The 16,369-nt window shown below is 39.1% G+C and overlaps 1 protein-coding gene across 3 annotated transcripts in view; it reads left to right on the top strand.

Moving 5' to 3' along the window:
• Positions 1-16,099, top strand: part of HPSE (heparanase) — a 37,703-nt gene extending 21,604 nt beyond the window's left edge. For 2 of the 3 annotated variants that reach the window (XM_072115869.1, XM_072115860.1), the window contains 9 exons: positions 2,690-2,863; positions 3,533-3,704; positions 4,616-4,663; positions 7,355-7,448; positions 7,633-7,739; positions 12,571-12,685; positions 12,956-13,083; positions 14,255-14,398; positions 15,103-16,099. In XM_072115869.1, coding sequence (XP_071971970.1) covers positions 2,690-2,863; positions 3,533-3,704; positions 4,616-4,663; positions 7,355-7,448; positions 7,633-7,739; positions 12,571-12,685; positions 12,956-13,083; positions 14,255-14,398; positions 15,103-15,262 — 1,142 coding nt within the window. In that variant the 3' untranslated portion in view covers positions 15,263-16,099. The remainder of the gene's footprint in view (positions 1-2,689; positions 2,864-3,532; positions 3,705-4,615; positions 4,664-7,354; positions 7,449-7,632; positions 7,740-12,570; positions 12,686-12,955; positions 13,084-14,254; positions 14,399-15,102) is intronic. The other variant, XM_072115879.1, reaches the window with a different exon arrangement.
• The last annotated feature ends 270 nt before the right edge of the window (positions 16,100-16,369 follow it).

The following is a 16,369-nucleotide window of genomic DNA, read 5'->3' as shown; positions in this document are numbered from 1 at the left end:
TTTCTCCCCAGTGAATAATGGCCGCCACACTAAAGTCACCTCAATTAATACTCGCCTCAGCTCCTTCCTCATTCTCTGTTTTCTTGATCTGTACTGCAGGACAAGGCATGGTGCCTTGTGATTCCCTTTATCCTCTTATCCCTCTGTATCAAAAGAAATGTCAAATGGTTTCCTGTGTCCCTTGAATGGAAATTTTAATTGATACAGACTTGGTGGCTCCAAGCCCTCCTCATGGTTGACCATGCGTTTTAAAATGGCTACTTAAGAGCATGACAAAATTATGCTTCATGGAAAACCTAATCATAAATCAAATACTTCAATTCCTGCTCATAATTTTTCATAAACAAATACACCACAACCTTTTTAAACCAACCAGGTAAGTTAAAGCGTAGCTGTACAGTTATTGTGATTTTACCAAATTATTATATGTGATTCCCCCTTTGAAAACAAACAGAATGATGCCTACTTTGTGCTGCTTGTCCTTTTCTTTCCAAAGTTATGGAAAGTTGTTTTACATCCCGAGAGCCATTGATTTGTGGGAAACAAAAAACCTTTACAGTTACTCTTTAAAGCGTGAAATGAATGTGGCTGTATGCTACCTGTACTGAGATAATACGGTACAGGTACCATACAGCCAAAATTTTCAGCACATGTGTGGGGGGGCCAAAGACAAAGTTAGAATAGACAGACTGACTTTTAGACAATTTTATCTCCTCAACTATGCTACTTCAACATACATTTTAACCCCTTCCCGACGCGCGACATACTAGTAGAGCGCCTGCGGGGTCTCTCCATAGCCGGTAAGTCTTTGCTGCATATTGCAGCAAAGGCTTACCGGTAACACCCGCGATCGGTGCTAGCACCGATCGCAGGTGCTTTCACGTCGATCGACGCCGGCAGTCCTGCCGGGGGCTTCAAATAGATGGCACATGGGCACCGCCATCTTGCCGTGGATCGTCGCTCCGATGACGTCATGGGGTGCGTCGATCCGTTGCCATGACAGCTTCGGGTCTCACGAAGACTATCAGCACATTGTAATGAATGAGGAGTAAAATCCCCATCTACAGTATGGCAGTATATGGTAGGATCGATCAGACAACCTAGGGTTATAGTACCCTTGGGCAGTGATGGTGAACCTTTTGGAGACAGAGTGCCCAAACTACGACAAAAATCCACTTATTTACTGTGAAGTGCCAACATGGCATTTTAGGACTTAACTCATTGCTACCTGTACTTCCAATCTTTCAATCGTATCAGCCCCCTTAGGAAACCAATACAATTGAAAAAAAGAATGGCAAATTCAGACATTGTAGCTTCTCTCTAGCTTCTCTCAGTGGAGGAAGAATGGTGAGTCCAGCAAGAGGAACTCCAGAGATATTGCAGTTCTTTCAACACCTTCTCAATTTTCATACAGTTCCAAACAGCTTTAAAATGGCGCTGAGAGCAGCATCTCTTGCCTGGTACTGCAGGAAGATTTGGTAGATTTGGTCCTATTTGATGAACTCTGTCCCGGTCTGAGTGCCCACAAAAATGGCTCTGAGTGCCACCTCTGGCACCCGTGCCATAGGTTCGCCATCACTGCCCTAGGGAGTCTGAAAAAAAAGTAAAAATTAAAAAAAAAAATTAAAAAAAAATCTAAAAATTCAAATCACCCCCCCCTTTCCCTAGAACTGATATAAATATAAATAAACAGTGAAAATCATAAACACATTAGGTATCGCCGCGACCGAAAATGCCCGATCTATCAAAATATAATAACGGTTTTTCACTACGTTTAACTCCATAACGGAAAATAGCGTCCAAAGTCGATGCCATTTTTAAAAATATAAAAAATTAATAAAAAGTGATCAAAAGATCGCACAGTCCTAAAAATTATAGCAATGAAAACGCCATCAAAAGTCGCATAAAATGACACTACCCTCAGCTCCATACACCAAAGTATGAAAAAGTTATTGGCGCCAGAAGATGGCAAATTCCCCCCAAAACATTTTGTACAGGAGGTTTTAATTTTTTTTAAATGTATGAAAACATTATAAAGCCTATACAAATGTGTTATCCCTGTGATCCCACCGACCCAAAGAATAAAGTAGACATGTCATTTGGGGCGCACAGTGAAATCCATAAAATCCAAGCCCACAAGAAAACGGCCCAAATGTTTTTTCACCATTTTTACTGCATTTGAATTTTTTTTCCCGCTTCCCAGTACACGGCATGGAATATTAAATACCATCACTACGAAGTGCAATTTGTTACGCAGAAAATAAGCCATCACACAGCTCTTTATGTGGAAAAATAAAAAAGTTATAGATTTTTGAAGGTGGTGAGTGAAAAATGGAAGTGAAAAAACTAAAAAAGGCCAAGTCGTTAAGGGGTTAAACTAAGAATAATTTCCTAGGCTGGCAATATGTTGGAAAGGAATCCTGTGGAATAGCCGACTTGGGTTTTAATTTTCCTGCACAGCTTAACATTTGCACAGCAAAGATTCAATTCTAAACCTAGAATCTGCAGTAGTACAGTTATTACTATGCCGTTGATCCTGATGCTTTTGATTTTATGCATCTTTGCAGTATGTGTGCCTTAAACCTTATAATTAGATTTGATTTGATTAATTAGACTAATTAGACTAATTAGATTAGATTTGCCCTTATACAATGTGTTTATATTTAGTGTTACCTTTTTATTTTTCCAGAACACACAATTGACCTGCTCTACAGATTTGCAAAGTGCTCAGGCCTTCATCTCATATTTGGACTAAACGCCTTGGTGAGGAATAAAAATGCTCACTGGAACAGCTCCAATGCAAAGTTACTGATTGATTATTGTGACTCCAAGAAATACAATCTCTCCTGGGAATTAGGCAATGGTGAGCTACACAAAAAGTCACATAAAGGGTTACAATTTGTTAGAAGTTATGTTCACCTTTGTTTTTTTTTAATCGCAGAATCCCCGGCTTTCTTAGGTGGTTATCAAACGATCAAAAAATGTCTGAAGTAACTTCTTCAATTAAATATATGCCATTTATTGATAAACCAGAGTGTTCAAATAAATGACACATACCCCTCATGGTTTACTATGCATAGCTCTAATACTGATGAAATAGGCATGCAGGAGCACAATGACCCCATCAATTTAGTTGAATATGGAGGTGTAACAGTACAGCACAGCCCCATGGTCAGTTTTTGAAGACAGTCAGTCTATGATAAACAAACAGTGCTCTAGCAGGATGTCACGGACCAACAACAGTATAGAGAACGGGATGCCTTGCATCACAGTAATACATCTCCTTTCTTTCCTGCAGAATCCTTCATCTTGTGGGGATGAAGGGATCTTGGGCATCATATAGCATTATGATGCACAACGATTTGTTCTCTACACTGTGTACTGTCTGTGAAATCCGGTTAGCACGCAGTTCATTTTTATGGACCTCTAGGGTTGAGCCTTAAACTACCAACTAAATTATGTTGCTGCTATATCGTAAGTCTGTTAATGTGAACTACATTGTTTTTTTGTTTCTTTTTTAATCTGTTTTCAGAACCCAACAGCTTTAAGAAGAAATCTGGAGTGTACATTGATGGCTCTCAGCTCGGGAAGGATTTTATTACTTTACATGACCTTCTTGGCAAGTACAGGCGATACAAAACCTCAGGTCTTTTTGGCCCAGACATTGGGCAGCCTAAAAAATCATCTCAAAAGATGCTACAGAGGTAAATTTCTAAGTATTTGGGCATTTTATTAACTTTTTTTTTTCCTATTCTATGTTAAATAGTACAAAAAGGGATGCCAGCACTTTATTTATGTATGATGCAAAACTTTTTTCTAAACTCAAAGCCTTATAGGGGTTGTGCAGTAATGGAAAATATTAAACATTACTCCTCCGGTGCTCCCATTCTCCCATGGCGCTGCCCATTGCTGATGGCCTTGGTTTGTTTACAGAGGTTGGAGCTCCCTTCCTAACCACTGTCGCCACACACTGAAACTAATGGTGTAGTGGGCACTTGTCAGGATGGTAGTGCCGGCTTCTGTAAACAAATAGAGGCTGGTAGTGCCGTGGTAGAACAGGAGCATTGGAGGAGGCGAGTATAAGCTCATTGTCACAGAACCCCCCCAGCATGTATAAAACTTTTTAATTCCTGGAAAACTCCTTTAAATTTTGGCAGCTTTAAATCTGTTTGCTGTGGGGTATGTTGTACTCTTGTCTCGAGACTTGGTAAGTGTTAAATTCCAACAGCCGAAGGAGAAAGTCTTAATAGGAAATGAGCACTTTTAATTTTTGGCGACATTTAAATTGTTTATTTTACAAATTTCTACTTGGAATTTGGCATAGTAAATGCTTTTACGTACACGGGTTTGTATTGCAATCAGGGATCTATATATTATTTAATTTTTTTAATCCTCTTTTTTTTTTTAGGGGCTAAAAAACATATGTAAAAAAACTGCAGGTTTCTGCTTCACAATTTTCTCGGTCCTAATCAATTAAGTGTCTAATGAGCAAAACCTGCTATTTAGACCTTTTAATCAAACCTGTCAACATGACAATTCAGGGTATTATGCAGAGAGAAGAATATGAAATGAAAGCCTAGTTCCAATATTCATACTGTTTTTTTTAATTTTGCAGATTTTTAAAGGCAGGAGGTAAAGCTATCAATTCCATTACTTGGCACCAGTAAGTGTTAACATATCAATGCAATTTTGTGATCTATATTAGAAATTTATAGTCCATATTCATCATCTGCAGAATATCCCTTTCTTCTTCCTTTCCAAATAGTCACCAACCGTGTGCATGTAACAAAGGGACAGTCCTCTCTGTGTCCCACGACCACAGATGAACAATCCCTCAGAAGAAAGATCAGTACTCTAAGGTCTTTGCAAAATCTGCATCCAGCTTTATTTGTCTCATAGACAGGATTAAAAGCAGTACACAGCAAGCAATCTGACGCATTGCTGACCTTCTAGGTCCTTAATCATAGTGAACTAAATTCTCAAACTTAAGTATAAGCCCACATGGAAACGCAGCCTCCCACATAATTAGTTCAGGTGTGTAAAAATCTAACAGAATGAAATAAAATCACATACAAATTATAAGTACAATCCTAAAAATGTTTACAATACATATAAATGAAAAATCAGTATAGCATAATCATGTATTTTCTCACATTCAGACCATAAGGAACAACAGTTTTCATAATTAAAATCCAATAGCCTTCTCTATTGAGTAGCCAGTTGTTCTGGTCTACATCTCTGTTCGACCTCTTAACCGTCTCTAACTCAATGTCTCTGAAACCAGTTATGTTGCCATAATGAAACTTTTGAAGGTGTTTGGCAACAATTGATACATTTTTAACCTCTTTATTAACAGCGTCATTTAGATTTTTTATTGTTACTATTATCTACTTAACCATAACATTTTTATGTTATGGGGGTGAGAAGGGGGCCGCATATAACAAATGGGAACGGGGCCGCATATAACGAATGGGGGTGGTGAGGGGACCGCATATAGCGAATGGGGGAGGGTCCCATATAACGAATGGGGATGGGCAGGGGCCCCCATATAACGAAAAGGGGTTGTAAAACATGTAGGAAAAAAAAAAGGACAACAGGGAGGACAGTGCCTCGTGTGATGTCGCCACAAACAATGGTAAGGGAAGTCTGAAAAACTGCTTACCTGATTATCACTTGGTGGTATGCAGAATATTAACCAGATCCTGGAGGTCTTGGTCGTTCCTGCAGCTCCCAGGGCTCCAATGGAACCGGTACACTCGGAATGAGGGCCTGGTAGTAACTAATACACAAAAAGCGCAAAGGAATGCGCAAAAAAGAGAGCTATATTGGGGCGCTAAAGCAACCTAATCTGGTGGAGTGTCTACACCAGATTGCAAGAAAATAGCCTGATTCTCCTCGCACCAATACAATACAATACAATTAGACAATATATTTATTAATTGAAAATAGTCAAAATAACAAATACATGAATAAATGATTAAAAGGATGCAGATATACTACAGGTATGAACAACTTGTCCAAAAGTAAAAGTGACGTGTTTTTGGTTAAAACCCTACTTTTGACTAAAATTGGGACAAATGATGTATCAGGGTAAGAACTGAGTATATAAAACCCAGCCTCCAGTAATGTGAAGGAGGGACTAACATATTAAAGGAATCCTGAAAGAGAAACTTGATCCAGGTAGAGGTACAGTATAAAATATAAAACAATGTGCAAAGATATATTCACAGGAAAAATAACATAGGCATATACCTTGCATGAGTTTCCGGTAGTGGCTGGCGGCTGCGCACAGAGGGAGAAGGAAAAAGCGTGCGCACAACCAAAGTATCGGCCAGGAGTGCAGTTTCAAATAGATTCACAGCAGTTACACAGATTGTGACTACATCACACACAAAAAAACACGCTTTCAGTCCAATATCACCATTGAAAGCTCATAGTGCCAATGTTCTAATCGCAATGAGTTCTGGGGCAAGGCGTTTAGCTAGTTCCCAGGCAACTATTTGATAATTGTATTGCCTGTAGCAGTCCTACATCCAACTTGGATGGTGTTCCTGGGCGTAGTTTAATTGTGTAGAGTTGCCAAGATGATTTCTCCCCACTTCACTGTAAATAGCGCTCCATAACAAGACAAGGGGTTGGCAAGAAGTCCCCTCACTGAGAGGTATGTCTCTTTTTGTGCTTAAATGTATCATAAGGGAACTGTTCATAGCGGCAGTTAAAGGTGGTACTTCACTACGCTTCCATGTTGAGCAGCACAAGTTCCCCTTTTTCCCTTTTTACAGTGTTTCATATTTAAAATACTATAAAACTTGAAACGTACTTACACACTGACTTAAAGGGGGTGGCTACTTTACTTCATGTTTTTGTAATGTGTGTGTAAATTTGGGGGCAGGCTATTAGGGAATTTACCAATATGCATCTATTAATAATTCTGCTCCGCTTTCTTGATATGTGAAGTGAAGCCTCCTGTCTTTTTCCTCATAAGACAGACATTCCTGACCATAAAATGGCTGCAGGGTCATGTGATCTCTAACTGTGCATGACTAATCGCCAGTTAGAGATCACCTGACCCTCCACATGCAGCCATTTTATGGACAGAAATGTCTGGCTGATAAGAAAGCTGAACAGAACTATTATATTGGTAAATTACCTAATATCCCCCCCCTCCCCCCACGTACACACATTACAAAGAGGTACAAAAAGAGGTAAAGTGGGCATCCCTTTCAAAGTATTTCAAAGACAAATGCGTGACCAGAACACATTGAGATGTTTTTAACCAATAATATTTTTGATTATATAAAACCTATTAAAATCTGAATTTGTTTAACTTTTTACTCCTCTTTGCATGAATCAGCTATTATGTTAATGGTCGGACTGCATCTGTGGAAGACTTTGTCAACTCTGACATTTTGGATACTTTATCTTCAGAAATAAAAACTGTGTTAAAGGTATGTATTTAAACATGTTTCCTAGTCCGTAGCTTTCTTGATAAACTGTGACTTGGTAGACGCACTGATATGGGAATATTATTGGTAGATTTGTAGACTAGCAAAACCTTCATAATGTGAAAAACTATCTGAGCTATAGTGAATTCTCATATATTGTTCTCATATATAATTTTTTTTCATTTAGATAGTTAATGAAACTGTTCCAGGAAAGGCAGTCTGGTTGGGCGAAACCAGTTCAGCATATGGTGGAGGATCCCCAGGATTATCAAATACATATATAGATGGCTTCATGTAAGTGAATCAATGGGGCAGATTTATCAAGCTGTCTGAAAGTCAGAATATTTCTAGTTGCTAATGGCGGCAACCAATCACAGCTCCCCTTTAAAATAGTCATGAGCACTGGTAAAATGAAAGGTGAGCTTTGATTGGTTGCCATGGGCAACTAGAGTTATTCTGACTTTTAGACAGCTTGATAAATCTGCCCCAATGTGTTCTAGCTATCAAAATTCTAGATCTACAATGAAGCATACTAACGCTTCATTAAAGAGGACCTGTCACCCATAAATTAGGCAGCTCCTAGTGCTTAAAGAAACGCTGCAGTGTTAGAGTGATAGCGTTATCGGAAACCTCTGATAACGCTATCTAACACTGTGGCGGAGTACAATGTAAACGCTGGACGCTTGCAAAGTGGTCCGACATATTCATGAGGAAGTCATCCGAGGCGTTGCCACTTCCTTGGACCACCTCGCTCACTCCATAGGCCACTGACGCACCGCCCCTAAACCCACCCACAATCCCCCCCCCCCCTCTTGAATACACAGGACAGCTATGAGAGCGGTCCAGCGTTTACATTTTACATTTGTACAATTGTTTTACCTTCTATATACACCTGTTTTGTACTCTTATGCATACAGTTTATGCAAATGTATGACCCTGATGCAATTATCTCCCGTATGTAAACAATTTAGCTTTCAATAAAAGAATTTGGGGAAAAAAAAAATTCTAGATCTAGGTACATAAATATGTTGTTTATAATTACAACCTTAGAGTTCTAATCAACCATATTTGAAGGAAATCTACCATCATGATAAGGGGCACTTACTCAAAGATGCAGACACGCTTCTATTCTATTTTCTTCCGATGGGTTTACACTGTAATCTTTACTTTAACTCTGCCTTTTTTCATTGATACAGAATGATATCAGCCCAGGCAAATATTTCTGCAAAAATCCCTTTAACCCATTCCATACAGCATTGTCATCCACTGATTCCCAATTAACCAATACTATACTATACTAATATACTATTTCTTCCCATAATTTTTGATTCTGAAAATACCACCACTATAACAGTTTACTGAACTTAATATTACGAACACTGTGCTATGGTCTGAAATACAACTGATGCCGTACATTACAGATTGTACATATTGTATACATTCCTTTGAACAAAGAACCATATAGCATGAATAATAACACGTATTACAGAGTCATTGTAACCATAATCGAATAGTATAAAAATAATGGATTATTAACAAACCATCCATTAATTTTCACCCTCACCAGGCAAACCCTCCCTAACAACCCCATTCCCTCCCCCATCAGGCCTCTATCATAAAGCGTACCCACAAACAGATGTCCGCTATTTACATATATAATTCCTACACATTACAAATCTGTCCCATTAATATCTTCTGTCTACTTCCTATTAAATATCCACAGCAATCCCTTTTTCATCCAATCTTGAGCCTGCTTCTGTATTTTCAAATAGTTCACATCTTTATAGATCATTCTTAGTTTTGCATGAAATGGCAAAAGATATACACTCACCGGCCACTTTATTAGGTACACCATGCTAGTAACGGGTTGGACCCCCTTTTGCCTTCAGAACTGCCTCAATTCTTCGTGGCATAGATTCAACAAGGTGCTGGAAGCATTCCTCAGAGATTTTGGTCCATATTGACATGGCATCACACAGTTGCCGCAGATTTGTCGGCTGCGCATCCTTGATGAACCACATCCCAAAGATACTCTATTGGATTGAGATCTGGTGACTGTGGAGGCCATTTGAGTACAGTGAACTCATTGTCATGTTCAAGAAACTAGTCTGAGATGATTCCAGCTTTATGACATGGCGCATTATCCTGCTGAAAGTAGCCATCAGATGTTGGGTACATTGTGGTCATAAAGGGATGGACATGGTCAGCAACAATACTCAGGTAGGCTGTGGCGTTGCAACAATGCTCAATTGGTACCAAGGGGCCCAAAGGGTGCCAAGAAAATATTCTCCACACCATGACACCACCACCACCATCCTGAACCGTTAATACAAGGCAGGATGGATCCATGCTTTCATGTTGTTGATGCCAAATTCTGACCCTACCATTCGAATGTCGCAGCAGAAATCGAGACTCATCAGACCAGGCAACGTTTTTCCAATCTTCTACTGTCCAATTTCGATGAGCTTGTGCAAATTGTAGCCTGTTTCCTGTTCTTAGCTGAAAGGAGTGGCACCCGGTGTGGTCTTCTGCTGCTGTAGCCCATCTGCCTCAAAGTTGGACGTACTGTGCGTTCAGAGATGCTCTTCTGCCTACCTTGGTTGTAACAGGTGGCGATTTGAGTCACTGTTGCCTTTCTATCAGCTCGAACCAGTCTGCCCATTCTCCTCTGACTTCTGGCATCAACAAGGCATTTCCGCCCACAGAACTGCCGCTCACTGGATGTTTTTTCTTTTTCGGACCATTCTCTGTAAACCCTAGAGATGGTTGTGCGTGAAAATCCTAGTAGATCAGCAGTTTCTGAAATACTCAGACCAGCCCTTCTGGCACCAACAACCATGCCGCCATGTGATTGGCTGATTAGAAATTAAATGTTAACGAGCAGTTGGACAGGTGTACCTAATAAAGTGGCCGGTGAGTGTATAGCCACAGCATGCATCAATTTACATGTGAAATATGTCCCCATATTGTTCTCCTTTTTCCAGATCCCTTTAGTTCGTCCTGCGTAGCTCATCTTTTATTATGGAAAGATCTCCTGAAATATTATAGCTACATTATTCTTTACTGCTTCTATTGAAGCATTGCATTTTTGCATCCATCAATTTATTTATTGTGGGTGAGTGTTCTTGCTCAGTTTCATTAGCAGGTATATTATTCTTTTTTGCTACTGTATGAGGTTATTCAAGAATTCATTCCGAGACTGTATCTCAAAGGGATGTGCTAGCTGGAGGTATCTAAAAAAATCTCTTATGACCGTTGTATCTTTATGATAGTTATATCCTCTTGAAGGACTAGGCCTGTTCTTTCCAAGAACGGTGCACACTCGAGGGATTGTGCCGTTGGGGCGTATATTCGGTGGACACCCCGCAGCAACTTTACCTTTTGCCCATACATTATGGATAATTAGGAACGGGCTATGGGGAGTCTCCCTGATCTGAACATGCATAAGTGATGTCTAGTCATGTCAACCGCCATAGCACGTATTTCATCTTCCCCCCCACCCCCAGAGATGTTGTGCCTAAGCTGCTAAATAGGCTGCAGGGTGTCTGAGGTTGTCCTTTTCCCTAGATCAGGTGCCAGAATAGGGCATTAATCTTATGAAATCTGGCAAGTGGGAGCCATAAGGGGGAATTGTGAAGAGCATAAAGCATCAGCACCATTTTTATTAGGTTTAATCAATCAATTACCAATAATGGAATCTTACTCCACACTACAATTTTGGTCTACAGTTTCTGAAGTAAGGCGGATAAGTTAAGCTCCTCAAAGTCATTTACGCGCACATGGCTGCATCTTTATACATTCAGAAGTTTAGAACTCTTTGGTCACATCCCTATTGAAGCTTTAATAGTGTAAAATGAACAGAAACGGCAGTGCTGTTTTTCTGTGTCAAATAACGAAAGCCAAATGGAAGTGTTACAAACAGATGTTATTGGAAGCCATTAAAAGTCCATTAAGATCAATAGCTATTTTACTTTATGAGCAGAAACTGTAATTAAAACCGGTTCAGGTTATCTGAACTTGAAATTTAACTCCAGAATAAACTTATGATTTGACTGTTCTTTTGTACCACTTTGATACTGTGCAAAGATTTAGAAGATTTTCTAATTGTGCCCAGCAATTGTGATGCATCAGCTGTACAAAACCAGAAAAATCTAAGTGGTGCCATAGGTGTTTGATAATTTTATAATGTCCTGTAATTCTTGAAATCACTTTTTCATATAATGTGGTAGTTTATGTGAAGTAGTCCTCTGTAGTTTAACCCCTTAGTGACCACCCATAGGATTTCTCCGTTGGTCGCTAAGGGGCCTTAGGCTAGGCTGACGGAGAAAGTCTAAGGTCTGCACGGGCCCCCCCCATTCAGGGAAGAGCAGTGCCTTTGGCTGGCTAATGACAGCTGGGACCCTGCTCTAACCTTCGGATTGGAATGAATTACCCGTTAGATCCCGCGTTGACTGCGGGATCTAATGGGTAAATTATTCCGATCCTGCTGAGGGATAAAGCTCCTTCTCTATCCGGCACCCCGCAGTGCGATTGCCGGGTGCCGTCTTAATTGTCTGGCTGATCTCTGTCTCTCATATGTGTTCTCTATATGTGTATAGGAGAACACAGCATGTCAGATACTTGTGTAGCTGATGTCTGGGTCTCACACATGTGTATAGGAGGAGAGAGCATGTCAGCAGATGCAGCACACACACTAGCCATCCTTTACTATACAATATACACAGACATGAGCAGGGGGAGGAGAGGGGAGGGGTAACAGGGGTGACATCACTGCCTCTGACCATGTGACCAGCCTCATTTACATGATAAAAATGATGATTTTACAATGATTAATGTATGAAATAACTAGATAAAGGATGGGATGGAATCCTTGTGAGCTGCTCCAACAGGTAGAGGTGACAGGACTAGTGACACAGACCTGATGACAGGTGTCCTTTAAGACGCACTCTGCTGCACATTTTATGATTTAGGGGTGCTCTGCTGCACTGCATTAACCACCCTATGATGAAGTCAATACATTTCCCAGTTTTTTGTGGTAAAATTGGGAACCAGGGCTTATACTCAGGTACTCTAGTATATATGGTACTGGTATCAATAATTCTTCTGCTCTGAATTGTTCTTCCAGGTGGCTAGACAAACTGGGAATGTCGGCTAAACTGGGAATTGATGTGGTTATGAGACAAGCCCTGTTTGGTGCTGGGTCATACAACCTTGTAGATTCTGATTTTGAACCTCTACCTGTAAGTAAATATAAAGCTGGTATATAGTTTGTGATTGACGTGAAATTCAGTTCTTGAATACAATATTATGTAGCACCTTGAAATGTATTCTTAACATTGAGGGTAGTACAATAATATGTGTAGTGTTGCATTGTGGTACAATATATACTGTACATTATTTACTTTATGGTAGCTATTGGATTCATAATCTTACATGTTACCAAAATAATGTAGATGATACTATTTAAAATGGAATACAGTACTTACATTGTCACAAAATATTTACTTTAGGACTACTGGTTGTCACTGGTATTTAAGAACCTGGTTGGATCCATTGTTTTAAATGCTACTACTAAGAGTTCTAACCATGTAAAAGTTGGAAATATAAGGGTTTATCTTCACTGCACAAATATTAATAAGTAAGTATATTACTTTCTTTTATGTATTATTTCAAGTGTGTTGTTATTTTCAAGCACTATTGATTCTAGATTCTAATTGTCAGTGATGTGACCAGCATGTGTCACTTTATCAGGTTATAACTTTAGAACCCTTTAACTTACACCAATTGTTTTTGAGTTTGTTTTTCCATTACATTTTGTACTTTAAATAGGTGGGAAATTTTGGTTGCTACATGTAATATTATTTTATGAAAAAAGTTGAATTTGGTAAACATTTTGAAAAACTTTGATATTTGCAAACTTCAAAATGTTCTGTTTTTCAAACTGATAGTAACTAATTTGGGTAATAAGACTAACATTTACCATATCTCAGCTTTGTGTTGGCATCATTTTAGAAGTGTCCTTTCGTTTTATCACACACTAGAAAGATCACAAATTGAACAGCATTCCAAGCATTGCTTTTCTTTTATTTGTTTAAATGTTTTTTGTCGTAGAGAATAAATTATATCATAGCTTTTTTGTGTGATTTGTACTCGCTCGATTTACAGCCGAGCCGCAGAAGCCTAATGGTCAGCAGACTGGCTTTACTCTTAGACTCCACTGCTACTACTACCGGTAATACTCCACTTGTCCTCTGATACTCTTCACAACTTCCACCAGACCAAGAGAGGAACCCCTTTTTTATTAACTTTAGGTACTTCTATCTAAAAGGTTCTGGGTGGGCAGCAATTCAGGATGCCCATCTTCTGTCACGTGACTCAATGCCATCATGAAACAATCAATATGAATAATAAAATGGTATAAGAAGACCTAGCGCTAACGATATTATTTATACATTTCTATAATGAGAGCGAATTCATCTTCCTATTTCATTCTTGAACTGCATGATTTCTCTAGGGATGGTTTACAAATATATCTGTGCTTTCTCAGAACTTTCCCATCGATTTTAACTTAGAGGTTTACCATTTTACATTGTTTTGTTTTTTTTTGTAATGCTTTGAGTGTCAGGATATTGGGTAAGTTATCAATATTTGAGTATTTACAGTAATAAAGAGAAGACTGAGAATATGACACCCTAAACACAAAATTTGAGGATGCCAGAATATGTGACATTCTCATTTTGGGTCACTTAAAACTGTGATTTTTATCATTTGGTATTGTCACCTGAGCTCATCTTATTCTATCATATCAGCCACAAATACAAAGCTGGAGATGTTACACTGTTTGCCCTGAACTTGAACAACTACACTCAGGAAATGAAATTGCCAAGCTTCCTGTCTGGAAAATTTGTGGATGAATATCTACTTTTACCAGGAGACGGAGGACTACTTTCTACGTAGGTTCTGGGGTTATGGGATGTTTTATTGTATGTTTCATGGGTAAGGTGGATTGGGAGGACATGGGGCCCCCCAGAAGGCTTGGGCCCAGGGCTACTGCCCAAACCGTCTACGTTATAATCCACTACTGGTTACAAAGTCAGTTTAAGCAATATTTCCTCACTTTCATGTTTACTATTATTCCAATTGTAACACTTGTGTAATTTTTACTGTTTCTTCTGAATACCATATGGAGGGGCATACTTGGGGAGAACTGTTCATTACCCATGGCAACCAATTGGAGCACAGCTTTCATTTTCCCACAGCAGTCCATAAAATCAAAGCTTTGATCGTCTGATCTATTGCCGTATTAAATCTGCCGTTGCCTGGCTCCTGTGCAGTGGAGTGCTCACCCCTCCCCACTTCTCCACCCCACCATTTGCCACACCAGGGTTACGGCATGAGCCCATAGCCAGATCTATCAACTGAAGCTTTTTAAAAAGTCTCACAAATTGATAAATCTAGATCCAGTAAACTGGTGGTGTTGAGTCAACTCTAAGAACAAACAAAAATGTGCTGAATGGATCAGTTCATATATTAGGCACATCTTTAAGCCAACATGAACTGACATAGCTGAGACCCATATTGCAACATAGTAGTGAATCTGGGAGGGTCTGTTAATTTAGTTACCTAACTTAAGATATTCTTTCCTCTTCTCTCCTAGAACTGTGTTGCTGAATGGTCAAGTTTTAAAGATGGTGGATGAAAAGACTTTGCCGGATTTAAATGGAAAGCAGTTACTTCCAGGATCTTCTCTCACTCTACCTTCTATGAGCTTTGGATTTTTTGTTGTAAAAGATGTTATGGCCAGTGACTGTCTTTGACTTCTATAGATATAGAGTTAATGTGTTAGACAAATAGATGCTACGGTGATGTTGACTGGAGCTCCTCGGGCTTAGTTAAATATTTTTATAACGATGATTTCTCTTGAATAATGCCATTGTTGAAGTAGTAAAAAAGTGTACCACCATCATTAAAGCGATGTATATAGGAAAGTAGGGAGTCAACTCACCTGAGGACACAGCAGCATATAGCTGGGAGTCCAAGCATGGATTCTCTTTGTTCCAAGTCCAAGAAATGTATAAAGTGCAAATAATTCAGCTCCACGGACACTCCGGTTGTAGATAAAAACGTGATATTTTCTTTATTGAAGTACAAAAAGGAGATATACAGCCAACCAGAGGGAAACACACACAGAGCCACGGCTATGGTCAAAGCCGTGGCTCTGTGTGTGTTTCCCTCTGCTTGGCTCCATATATTCAAAAGCTTATTTACAAAAAAGGTCTAGTTTACCTCACTTTTATTCTTTACTTTTAAAATGATACACCTATTTTTAGATGTATTATGTGGACAAATTCCCTCTATTCATTATTAAAAGTTAATAAAAGTGACATTTTAAATTCACCAATGGATCTTAGTGAGGTCAACTAGACCTTTTTTGTAAATAAGCTTTTGAATATATGGACCCAGTCAAGTCCACACTTTTTGTAAATGAGGCTGCAGCTGCCTTTGAAATGAACCTGTCTTCAGGTGCACCTGTAGCTTATAATATACATTACACAATCAGGTATTTTGTTAAAAGGTTGGAAGTTCAGTTGTGCAAAAAATAAACTTTGAAAATCTACTTGTCTGTATGTAAATAAAGGACACAGGTCATGTAAGTGTTTGGAAATCTGAGAACTTGCTGCTAAAACTATAAGCATTCTATCAAAGAACTATATTTTCAGTAACCAATTTAGTATGGAAGTGGCTTTTCTGGGGCCTATAAACCCCATAAGCAAATTATTCAAGTCAACATTTGGAAAGTCTGCTTACAGGGTCTGACTGGGGGGCTTAGGATGCACCAGTGAATTTGATCCTGGATGCCCTCCTACTGCTACATGGAAATATTTCCTTTATATTCTAAGGCCACATTTACAAAATGCATTATC

Source organism: Engystomops pustulosus, chromosome 1 (genome assembly GCF_040894005.1).
Source record: "Engystomops pustulosus chromosome 1, aEngPut4.maternal, whole genome shotgun sequence".
In the NCBI taxonomy this organism is placed as follows: Eukaryota; Metazoa; Chordata; class Amphibia; order Anura; family Leptodactylidae; genus Engystomops; species Engystomops pustulosus.
Note: the sequence above shows the minus strand (reverse complement) of the source record. Positions and strands in the feature narration are given on the sequence as shown.